At 46.3% G+C, this 12,027-nt stretch overlaps 2 protein-coding genes across 3 annotated transcripts in view; one reads left to right on the top strand and one right to left on the bottom strand.

The window, feature by feature from the left end:
• Positions 1 to 7,923, bottom strand: part of LOC100628233 (cationic amino acid transporter 3-like) — a 31,014-nt gene extending 23,091 nt beyond the window's left edge. The window contains exon 1 of one of the 2 annotated variants that reach the window (XM_003356046.5): positions 7,337 to 7,923. In XM_003356046.5, the coding sequence (XP_003356094.4) occupies positions 7,337 to 7,342 (6 nt within the window). In that variant the 5' untranslated portion in view covers positions 7,343 to 7,923. The remainder of the gene's footprint in view (positions 1 to 7,336) is intronic. The other variant, XM_084961890.1, reaches the window with a different exon arrangement.
• Positions 987 to 7,340, top strand: DPRX (divergent-paired related homeobox). Its single transcript, XM_013998736.3, has 3 exons — positions 987 to 1,048; positions 5,807 to 5,961; positions 6,839 to 7,340. Exons 1-3 carry the CDS (start codon positions 997 to 999, stop codon positions 7,244 to 7,246), a joined length of 615 nt encoding a protein of 204 aa, XP_013854190.1. The 5' UTR covers positions 987 to 996; the 3' UTR covers positions 7,247 to 7,340.
• Positions 7,924 to 12,027: the final 4,104 nt, after the last annotated feature.

Consider the following 12,027-nt stretch of genomic DNA (forward strand, 5'->3'; position numbering starts at 1 on the left):
CCACCAAAGCTTATTGCAAGCCTGCAACCTCATGGTTCCTAGTCAGATTCATTAACCACTGAGCCACGACAGGAACTCCCAAGTTGCAGCTTTGTCTTGGATTCAATCCCTGGCCCAGGAACTTCCATATGCCAAGGGTGAAGCCATAAAAATAGATGATAGATAGATAGATAGAAAATAGGTAGGTAGATAGATAAAAGATAATTAGACAAATGATAGATAGGTAGATAGACAGACAGACAGATAGATAGAGTTTAGGTCCTTCTGTTCCTCCCATTCAACAAGTAGTCAAATCTTGCACAGTGCCAGGCATGTTCCTGAGCCACAATGGTGAAAGTCAGGGCAAAGAGATTAAGCCATATTGGGTACTGGATCACCAGGGCTGCCTTAACTGTCAGCCCTGGTATCATTGGCTATAATCATTGGCTACAATCTTCATGGCTGTACATAACATCCACAGAACTTGTTAAGCTTAAAGCTGAAAGTGTGTACTCTTTGAGCAGTATGCAGAAGTTCTGCTTTTTTTTTTTTTGCTTTTTTTTTTTTTTTGGCTTTTGTCCTTTCAGGGCCACACCCGCAGCGTATGGAGGCTAGGGGTCAAATCGGAGCTGCAGCTCCCGGCCTACACTGCAGCCACAGCAGTGCCAGACACCCAACCCACTGAGCAAGGCCAGGGATCAAAACTGCATCCTCATGGATGCCAGTCGGATTCGTCAACTACTGAGCCACAATGGGAACTCTGGAAGCGCTGCATTTTAACAAGCTTCCAGGTAATGCCATAAGGCTGGTTTGTGGATTCCACCTTGAAAAGGAAAGCTAGTCTATACTCAATAAATACCATGTTAATGACAGATATGGGAAAAGATCCAGAAGGCTCAAGGATCAGATTAGTGGACTGGTGATGAAAGACTGGAGTGGGTGGGTCTAGGGTGTGGCTTCAAGAGAGGTATTTAAGTCTCTAGGCCACCTTGGCCGGTTCTGTCACTGGACCAGAGCATGGAAGCAGAGCTAGGTGACAGGATGTCAAACCCAGGGAACCTTTCAAAAGGTAAGCCAGGGCAGTGAGCATGGATGGAAAAGAGTGAGAAGTGGAGAGCAGCTGATAATGATGCTGTAGATGCTGCTTAGTAGCTGTCATCTGAAGCCAAACCCAATCAAAGGAAACCCCAAGTCTGGGTTTGAATTCCAAATCTTCTCCTTGCTAATTGTCATCATTCCTCTGCTTCTTGAGGGTGGGGGCTCTGGTCCTGTTAGGATGATTAAGTAATAGAATGTAGGCTCAACCAAGAAATCTGTTGGGATTTCTGGAAATTTGGAAAGCTCATCATTTTATGGAATATTTTTCTTGATTTCAGGGCTTGTGCTAAACCACTTCAGGCATTATCTGATTCAACCATTAAGATCTTTTGAAGTGGTAATGATTAGAAGTCTCTGTTTTACAGATTACATTGTTTACAATAAAATCTATGCATTTTAAGGGTTTGTTTGTTTTTCAAAAGAAAGTTTATTGAGATAAAAGCTGCTGCTAGTGCAACAAGGGACAACTTTCTGATAAATCAGGGAGAGATGACCCTGGCCCCATGTCCTGTCTCTGTTTTTATAACCCAGGAAGAGAGGAGAGGTCAGAGGTCTGCTGACCTGCTGATTGCTTGGGGAAAAATGGGTTCTTCAGATAAGCTTCCTGTTTGTTCCGGGGCCTGTATCTCCCCTATAGGAGGGAAGTGAGGAGAGGGCCACATGGCTTTCCTAACAGGGGTCAGGAAGGAGTGGGCCAGGTTGCTCAAGGTGGGGGCGGGGGCATTACAGTGAGATGGGTGGGGCGATAAAGGTTTGATAATTCTTGGGCAGAGGCTTTGAGTTCTAACTTTTTTTTTTAATATTACTCAATGAATTTAAGGGTTTTTTTTTTATTCCTTTAAAGAATCTTTTGATAATATTAAATAATGAAATTATAATGTAGTTAAATGTATTCATATTTAAGGGTTTGCTCAGTCTACATCTTAATTTCAAAATCCTGCCCCCCAGGTGTCATAAAGATATTTCCCAAAAACGTCCTCTAATAGTTTTAAGTTGTGGCTTTCTCGTTATGTCCCCAAGGTCTAATATTCCTAATGAACTTAATGCAGAGTTATCTTGGAGTTTGGGTTGCTTTGGTAAATGTCTCTTCTTTTTTTTTTTTTTTTTTTCAATTTTATTTCTAGCTGAATATGGCTAGTAGAGGAAATAACCTTACCATCCACGCAGAATCAGTTTTAGGAGTTCCCACTGTGGGTGGGTTAAGAACCCAACTGCAGGGCCTCAAGCTGCTGGGGAGGTGCGGGATCAATCCCCAGCCCAGCACAGTGGGTTAAATGAACTGGCGTTGCCACAGCTGCAGCTCAGATTCAACCCCTGTCTTGGGAATTTCCATATGCCGTAAAATTAAAAAAAAAAAAAAAAAAAAAGAATCAATCAGTTTTATTTTTTCCCTTATGATCTGACACATTTTTTTCTTCCCTTAGAGCAGAACAAGATTACATTTGTCACCATGCTTGTAAACATCCTTTCCATGTTCCTGATTCCAAGTGACATGCACATAATGTTTTTCCATTGAGTGTTTCCCAGAGGGATGGGGGATGTAACTTTAACAAAGTAAGGCAAGATGCTTTACTCCCTAATCTGCTAAGATTTTCTTTTTCAGCTTAAAAAAAAAAAAAAATCCCTGAGTTCCCTTTAGCTCAGGGATTAACGAACCCGACTAGGATCCATGAGGATGTGGGTTCGATCCCTGGCTCGCTCTATGGGTTAAGGATCCAGCATTGCCGTGAGCTATGGTGTAGGTCGAAGACACGCTTGGATCCTGTGTGGCTGTGGCTGCAGTGTAGGCCAGCAGCTGTATCTCCGATTCAACCCCTAGCCCAGGAACATCCATATGCCGCAGGTGCGCACCCCCCCAAAAAAAAATCCACTTTGTGGATGTGTAATTTATTTACAATAAAGTCTACCCATCTTACATACACAGTTTAATATGTTTTTCCAAATGTGTAGGCCTTGCTCACTCCAGTCAATCAGAGCTTTACTCATCAGGTAGGTATTAAAACTAAAACCCCCTGCTCAAATTCCCACCCCCTTCCCTATTTTTTTTCCTTCTAGAAATTACTTAGTGTTAGTGAACCAAACCCGGGTCTGTTTGCCCTCTCTCACACCCAGTTGCAGGGAAGTGTTTATTGTAAGGCTCTGTATAAGAAATCCAGGACAGCGAGAGCCCAAAAAGCCTGAACTCCTTGGTGGGTTTCAGCAAAGCATTTTATTTGTTATGGCTGCACCCACAGCATATGGAAGTTCCCAGGCCAGAGAGAGAACCTCTGTGCCTCTGCAGCAACGTGAGCCAGTCGGCTTCTTAACCCACTGCGCCACAGTTTTCACTCAGGCTGCCCAGGTTCAATTTCCTTAGCAAAGCCTTTTTTAGGACCTGCACCCAAGGCATATGGAGGTTCCAAGGCTAAGGGTGGCATCGGAGCTGTAGCCAGTGGTCTACACCAGAGCCACAGCAATGCTGGATCCCTCCCAGCCCGCATCTGTGACCTAGACCACAGCTCAGGGCAACGCCGGATCCTTAACCCACTGAGCGAGGCCAGGGATTGAACCCACATCTTCATGGATGCTAATCAGATTTGTTTCCACTGAGCCATGACGGGAACTCCAGCAAAGCATTTTTAAAGGCCAGGTGAGGGAGGGGCATCCCAGGGTCTGTGGTCAGCTCATACACGATTCTTATTGGTTGATAGTGAGGTCCAGGATAGACATTTACAGCCTGCCTCCTGTTCACACTTCCCGAGGCAGCAAATAGGTGGGCTCTGGAATAAATATTTACAGGCAGCCATCTCTCTATACTTCAGGATAGAAATAACTACAGGCACAAGGCAAATAACTTACTTGTCTTCTGTGAACCCTTAAACAAAGGTAATAACAGGACCAAATGAGGGGCTAAGCCCTGCTTGGATGAAAGACCAAGAGGTCACATACATCCTGTCCTTGGGGTCAGGGAGACCCCCAACTTCACCTGCGCAGACAGACACCACTGGGTCAGAAAGGGAGGGGGCGCCTGCCCATAATAAGTCTGGCTAACCCTCCCACTATGCCTTGCTTTGGATTCGTCTTGGCCAAAAGATGCGCACGCGGGTAGGGGAGGGGCCCCGGGTCTGGTCAGGTGTGAAAGATAAAACAAGATAATTGGCCAGAGGGAGACAAAGACCTGGAAGATCTGCCCCATCTAAGGGCAGGTTTAAACCATCTCTCTTCATTCAGGGAGGCATCCACACCCTCGTTCCTTTGGGGGGCTGTTATTGCTTTGCTTCTGCCTTAGATCAATAGACGACTTCTCTGCGTGCTCGCCCACGTGTTGTACTGTGTTTCTAACAATAAGCTTTATACCTGTTTTTACAGTCTTTGCCTCCTTGAAATATTCTTTCTTTCAACAGGGGGCAAGAATCAGGGCCATTCTGCTTTTAGCCTCTAGCTAGTCTAGAGGCTAAGATTTCTGGTTTTCACCCAGGCTGCCCAGGTTCATTTCCTAACTAGAGAATTAAGATCTCGCTTCAAGCCATCACTCACTGCTGTCTCACTTACACCTCCTGCCCCGCACAAGCAAAGCTGCTCCCAGGAACAGCCCCCACACTAGATGGCTTACCACTGGTGACCCGATATTGGTAGGTCACTATCACCCCAAATCCACAGCTTACATCAGGGTTCATTCTGGTGTTGCACATTCTATGAGTTTGAGAGAGCAGAGATTTTATTTTTCTATTTCATCACTGTGTTCCTAAAAAAATACCCATCTATACTCAATAAAAGTTATTTGGTGGGAGTTCCCTTCATGATTCAGCAGTTAACAAAACCCGACTAGTATCCATGAGGATGCGGGTTCAATCCCTGGCCTTGCTCAGTGGGTTAAGGATCCGGCGTTGCCATGAGCACTATAGACGTGGCTCAGATCTGGCATTGCTGTGGTCATGGTGTAGGTTGGCAGCGACAGCTCCAATTTGACCCCTAGCCTGGCAACCTCCGTGTGCCACAGGTACAGCCCTAAAAAGTGAAAAAAAAAAAAAAAAAAAAGGTTATTTGGTGAAAGTTGAATGAATGACAAGGATAAAATCACGTGCATCTCACATTGGATTGAGTTGACTATCTCCACACACACAAAAATTGAATCAAATGTTGACACTTAGGGGATCCATAGATAAACAACCCTCTCCTAGGAGTTCCCTGGTGGCCTAGCAGTTAAGAACCTGGTGTGATGACTGCTGTGGCGTGGGTTCGATCCCCGGCCCAGGAACTTCTGCATACCTCAGGTGGGGCCAAAATAAATAAATAAACAACCTTTTCCTATGGTGGGTATATGGAGTAGAAACTGACAAGATGAGGCTTGATAGGGGAGTTCCCTCTGTGGAGCAGTGGGTTAAGAACCTAACTGCAGCAGCTCGGGTTGCTGTGGAGGTACAGGTTCGATCCCCAGCTCAGCCCAATGGGTTAAAGTATCTGGCATTGCCAGAGCCACACTGTAAGTCACAGACTCAATCCCCAGCCCAGGAACTTCCATATACCATGGGTGCAGCCATAAAAAAATAAAAATTGAAATTGAAAAAAAAAAAAAAAAGACAAGGCTTTAAGGAAACCAGCAGCCAAGTCATCCACACCGCCTGTAAATATCTGGGACTCTCAGTCACTTGACAGGTAAACTTGACTTCTGTGGAGAGGGAGGGGAAGCTCAGGGTTTTGAGAATGGAATTGTCTTAGCATCTCATTTGTGCCTGTCTCTCCTTCCTAGAAAAGTGCCAGAGCCATCCACACAGGAAACGAACTGTGTTCACGAAGAAACAATTGGCGGATATGAACTTATTTTTCAATACAAACCCATACCCCACGCCCAGCCTTCAGAGAGAAATGGCCTCAAAAATGGAAATGCATCCAAGAGCCCTGCAGGTCAGAAAATCAGGCCCCTCTCACGGAGCCACCCCCTGGAAGGACCCCAGAATAATTCCTGAAGCTTGATACCACTCCTCTTCCCGACACTCCAAAGACCCAGACCCCAACCCTACCCTCTTATCCTCCCTCCTAACCCCTAGAGCAAGGGTCAGCAAACTCTTTCTGTAAAGGACCTCATGGTAAATATTTGTCAGCCATTCTGTCTCTGCTGTGATAATGTAAAGCAGCCGTGACAACGTGTAGATAAACAGGTGTGTCTGCGGTTCCATAAAATTTTATGGACACATGTTTGAAGTTCATAGAATATTGGTGTGTCACAAGGTATTATTCTTATTGTGTTTCGCTTTTGGTTTCTTTTGGGGGGTGGGGGGTGGGGTGGCTGCACCCGGGACATGGGGAAGTTTCCAGGCTGGGGATTGAACCAGCACCACAGCAGTGAAAATGCCAGGTCCTTAACCCACTGAGCCACCAGGGAACTCCTCTGTTGGGTTTTTGCTTTTTCCCAGCCACTTCAAAATTTAAAACCTCTCAGCTCATGGGCCATACAATAAGAGCTGATGCATCAATCAGATTTGGCCCAGGAGCCTAGTGTGCACCCCCAGCCCTAGGACGCCCCCTGGAGGTTGCCACTTGGCTCTCCTTAATCTTACTGGGGCTGCTCTGATCCTGGCCTTACTTTCTATCCCCACAGCCTCTCATTTCTGCTCCTTCCTAGACCTACGTTGGCAAAGGGGCACCACAAATAGGATATAAGGGGCAGAGGGGTGGAACTAGCTGTTCTCACCCAGAAGTATCCATGCTCTTGGGTAAAACGAAAACTCTTCTGGAGCCCCACCCAAGTCATCCACCCACTGTTCCTCTCTTTTATCATCAGGTTTGGTTTAAGAACCGTAGAGCGAAACTTGAGAAAGCCAAATGCAAGGATTTTCAGCCAGCACACGAAGCTCAACGAGAAGCTCAACGAAGGCCATTAGCTGAGGCCAGAGTCCGGATCAGCTCCTCCAGGGGACAAACGACTACACCTCCCAGAAACCCTCATGCTGCCTCTCCAGCATCTCTAGTCTATACAGATCATCCACGACCTTCCTTCCAACTCAGCATATGGACCAGTTTGAAGACTCTCACACACCAACCTCTTGGCCACAAAATGGTGCATTTCGGCTGCTGCCAAGACCCTAACATATACTGCCTCTCTCCCATTTCGGAATCCCAAGCTCCCTCCACAAGCTTCTGTTCTAATTCTCTTGGCCTTTTGTCATCACAAAGAACTCAGAGACGCTAGACACAGAAAGTCACATCGTACTGTGATGTGTAATGATTCCCATTCAAGGAAATACTTCTCAGCAGTAAAAAGGAAAAAACAGGGAGTTACCGTCATGGAAACGAATCCGAGTAGGAGCCATGAGGTTGTGGGTCCTATCTCTGGCCTTGCTCAGTGGGGATGGTTCAGGATCCCGCGTTGCCGTGAGCTGTGGTGGAGGTCATAGGCACAGCTCGGGTCTATTGTGGCTGTGGTGGAGGTCGACAGGTTCAGCTCTGATTCAACCCCTAGCCTGGGAACCTCCATATGCTGCAGGTGAGGCCCTAAAAAGCAGAACAAAGAAAAGAAAAAGGCACCCCAGCCTTGTGTAGCTGCTGACTTGTGCTGAGGTTCTGGCACCTCTGCTCCACCTGGGAGCTTCAGAACAGTCGCTGGGCTTCACGGTGGTCCGGAAGCCAGTTCCTCCCCACTGGCCAGCCCTCTTCTCAATGTACTCTCCCCACCACCAAGTCCCCTTTTTGTCAGCTGTCATACTACAGGGGTAGAGGTGGCCTAACAGGATTTCAGTTTCTTCTTCCCCTCATTCTCTTGCCCACTGGAGACACCCACGCTAACCTGTCTCAAGAGCCGCCCCATTGTGTTTGCTTTTTATAGCAGGTGTTCGCCTACGCCATTTATGGTACCTTCCCAGAAGCCCCTCTGCTAGTTTCCCTGATAACTAATGAACCAAGCAGACATCAATTCCCCCTGTAATTGGCCATATCCCCCCCACCTGCCGCACGGGGGGGAGGGGGAGGAGGGGGAGGAGGGAGGAGGTGGCACGCGAAGACCCCCACCCCCCTCCACCAGCCACACACGGTGGGGAGTCGCTCCAGGACCTTGCTTCAGACGTGTAGCTCCCTCCATCCATTAAACCACTGATGTCTCTCTTGCTGACTCTGGGGTCTTTCTTTAGTCTTGAAGTCGGGCAAACGCTATTTTTTTTTCTTGTCGATGATTTCCTTTGCTGTGAAAAAGCTTTTAAGTTTAATTAGGTCCCCCTTGTTTATTTTTGTTCTTATTTCTTTTGAGACTGATGCCAAAAATATTGCTTTATTTATTTTTTTGTTTTTTGCCACACCCGTGGCATGCAGAAGTTCCCAGGCCAATGATCGAACCCATCCCATAGCAGTGGACCTGAGCCACAGCAGTGACAATGCTGGATCTTTAACTGCTAGCCCACCACAGACCTCCAAAAAATAATGCTGTTTTTTTTTATTAGAGTTGATTTACAATGTGAAACATACTGCCATTTTTAATTTTTTTTTTTTTTTAAGGCTGCTCCTGCGGCATATGGAAGTTCCCAGGCCAGGGGTCGAATCAGAGCTGCACCTGCTAGCCTGCACCACAGCCACAGCCACACAGATCCAAGCCACATCTGCGACCTACACCACAGCTCACAGCAACACCAGATCCTCAACCCACTGAGCAAGGCCAGGGATCGAATTTGAGTCCTCATGGATACTTAACTGGCTGAGCCTCAAGGGGAACTCCCTTGCGATTTTGAGAGAAAAACGAAAAGAGAGAGGTTGGTTGATTCCATGAGTTGCTTTCTAGAGCCTTAGGATAAGAGCCCTTACATCAAATTCTGACTCCCTTCTCACCACCTGTCAGCCCAGGGTGCTGATAAGATGATAAGAAACATCTGAAGAGTTTTCAAAAACCTGATTCCAGGAATGGAGGCAGTGTTTGTTCTTCAGAGGAGGCACAGTTTTACCCAGGATTGTATCTAAACAAGGGTCAAAGCTCAAAGACAGCAACCTAAGCTGGAATCTTCCAGAGAGCTACACTTTCAGAGAAGAAAAAGGGAATTCCTCAGGGTGAGCAGGAGGGACAGGGTCAGGGGTGTGGAGGGGGCTGAGGGCTGGAGCCAGCGGAGGTGAGTGCAGGACTTTGACCTCAGGCTCCATGTCACAGCCCAGAGAGGCCAGGGATTGAACCCACACCACAAGAGTGACCACCCCCAAGCCACAGTGCCAGATCCTTAACCTCTTAGCTGTGCCACAAGGGAACTCCAATACTTTCTCTACCATACATGTTTTTATAAAATGTATTTTCCCGGGAGTTCCTGTTGTGGCTTAGCAGGTTAAGAACCTGACATAGTGTCTGTGAAGATACAAGTGTGATCCCTGGCCTTGCTCAGTCGGTTAAGGATATGGCATTGTTCAAGCTGTGGCATGGGCTGGCAACGCAGCTCTGGGAACTTCCATGTGCTGTAGGTGTGGCCTTAAAACGACAAAAATGTGTTCCCAGGAGTTCCTGTTGTGGCACAGCAGAAATGAATCTGACTAGGAACCATGAGGTTGCAGGTTTGATCCCTGGCCTTGCTCAGTGGGTTAATGATTCAGTGTTGCTGTGGCTGGGGTGTAGATCGCAGGCATGTAGATTTCATCTCCCCATTTCCAGATCCAGTCTTCCTTCCCCACCTAGCATGTCATCCCCCACCCACTCCGTAATTCTTCTCATCGAGCATTTGCTGGGTCTCATTTTTCTGGCTCTTACCAGACTATGAACCTGTGAACTCAAAGTCCATCTTGCTCTGTCTCCAAGCTGAAGCACAAAACTGTGCTTGATGAAAGAATCAGAGCCCCGGAGGAGTGTCAAGTGACAGAGCAGGTACCACTGGTACTATGCCACTTTATATATAAAGCATTGAGCATCCTCCAATTTTGGTACCCACAGAGGTCCTGGGACTAGTCCCATGTGGATACTTGAGACAAATGTATTCAAACAGGGGTCAGAGCACAAACAAAAAAGGGTGGCTCCAGAGAGGTCATCTTCTTAGGGCAGGTAGACAGGAGAAATTCCCCGAGGAAGTATCCAGCGTGAGCAGGACCAGGAAGGATGGAGAGAAGGATGAGGGCTGGTCCAACCAGGGCAGGTGTGGGCTGTGACCCTGGTGCTGAGAAGGTGAAATGAGGTCCTGCCCAGGATACTGTGCAGCTGCAATTCTTTTCCCTAATGTTTATTATTCTTCTTTGCCAGGATCTGCACATTGTTTCTATAAATGGCCAGAGAGTATTTTAGGATTGTGGGTCATACTACCTCTGTTACAACTATTTAACTCTGAAGTTCTGCTGGGAACAAAATGGAAAACATCTGAATAGGAGTTCCCTTGTGGCACAGTGGGCTAAGGACCCAGCATTGTCTCTGAGGTGGCGAGGGCTCAGTCCTCAGCCTGGTGCAGTGGGTTAAGGATCTGGCATTATGGTGGCTGACATTAAGTGCAGGTTGCACCTGCAGCTTGGATTCCATCCCTGGCCCAGGAACTTCCATATGCCATGAGCACAGCTTAAAAAAAAAAAAAAAAAATGAATGAGCACATATAGATTAGTGACCTTGTTCCAGTAAAAGTTTGCTTCTGAAAACAAGAATTGAGCTAGTGTGGGTCTGCAGGCTGTGGTTTGCTTTGTTCTAAAGCAAAGAAAAGCATCATCGCTGTCATTGATAATTTATTCTAGTTGCAATAACATCACTAAAATAATTCATTGCCTAGACGCGTATCAATGATACACCTACTAATGTGCCAAGCACCACACGTTCCTCTAAAGATGGGGATACAACAGTGACCAAGTCTGCAAAACCTCTGCCCTCAAGTAGCTGACATTTTAGTGGCAGGATGAGAAAATAATGAGTCATCCGTGGTGGTGTCTGGCCCTTCACCCACCATGAGCTCATTCCAGAGCCTGAGAAGTATTTTGTTTTGTTTTGTCTTTTTAGGGCCGCACCCTTAGCAGATGGAGGTTCCCAGGCTAGGGCTTAAACTAGAGCCGTAGCCACTGGCCTATGCCACAGTCACAGCAACGCCAGATCCGAGATGCGTCTGCAACCTCTACCACAGCTCACGGCAACACAGGATCCTTAACCTCTGAGCAAAGCCAGGGATCGAACCCATGTCCTCATGGATACTAGTCAGGCCATTAACCACAGAGCTGCACTGGGAACTCCCTGAGAAGTTAATAATTAGCTAAAGTGACTCAGGTCCAGAAGTGTGTCATGGGTAAGCAACTGACCAACACTGTCAAATTGAGCGAATATGATACATGATAATTAGATACAGTGAATTTCAGATAAACAAACTTTAACATACATTTTATACATATATACATATTATGTGCATACTAACTATACGTAAACAAATTTTAATACATATCCATACATACATATAAACAGGCATAGCTTGTGTTATTGTTCTTCACATATTGTATTTCTTACAAATTGAGGTTTGTGGCAAGTCTGTGTTGTCAGATGATGGATAGCATTTTTTAGCAATAAAATATTTTTAAGTTAAGGTATATACATGGGGGTTTTTTTTGGTTTTTTTTTTTTTAGAAAGAATGCTTTAGACTACAGTATAGTGCAAACTTAACTTTTTTTCTTTTTAGGGCCCACCCTGTGGTATATGGAGGTTCCCAGTCTAGGGGTCAAATTGGAACTGCAGCTGCCGGCCTACACCACAGCCACAGCAACACAGGATCCAATCCACACGTGTGACCTACACCGCAGCTCAAGGCAATGCCAGATCCCCAAGCCACTTATGGAGGCCAGGGATTAAATTCACATCCTCATGGATACTAGTTGGGTCCTTAACCTGCTGAGCTACAATGGGAACTTCATAACTTTTCTTTTAAACACCACTTTCTTTAAAATTAAAACTGCAGCAATCAGAAATACCCAGGCCAGGGTTCAAGCTCGTTCCACAGACGTGAGAGCACCAGGTCCTTAAACCACTTAGCCACCAGGGAACTCCTAAATATAACTTT

Source organism: Sus scrofa, chromosome 6 (genome assembly GCF_054392235.1).
Source record: "Sus scrofa isolate SSC_HxYL_T2T_F1_AM1 chromosome 6, Sscrofa_HxYL_maternal_Yorkshire_Landrace_v2.0, whole genome shotgun sequence".
Lineage (NCBI taxonomy): Eukaryota > Metazoa > Chordata > Mammalia > Artiodactyla > Suidae > Sus > Sus scrofa.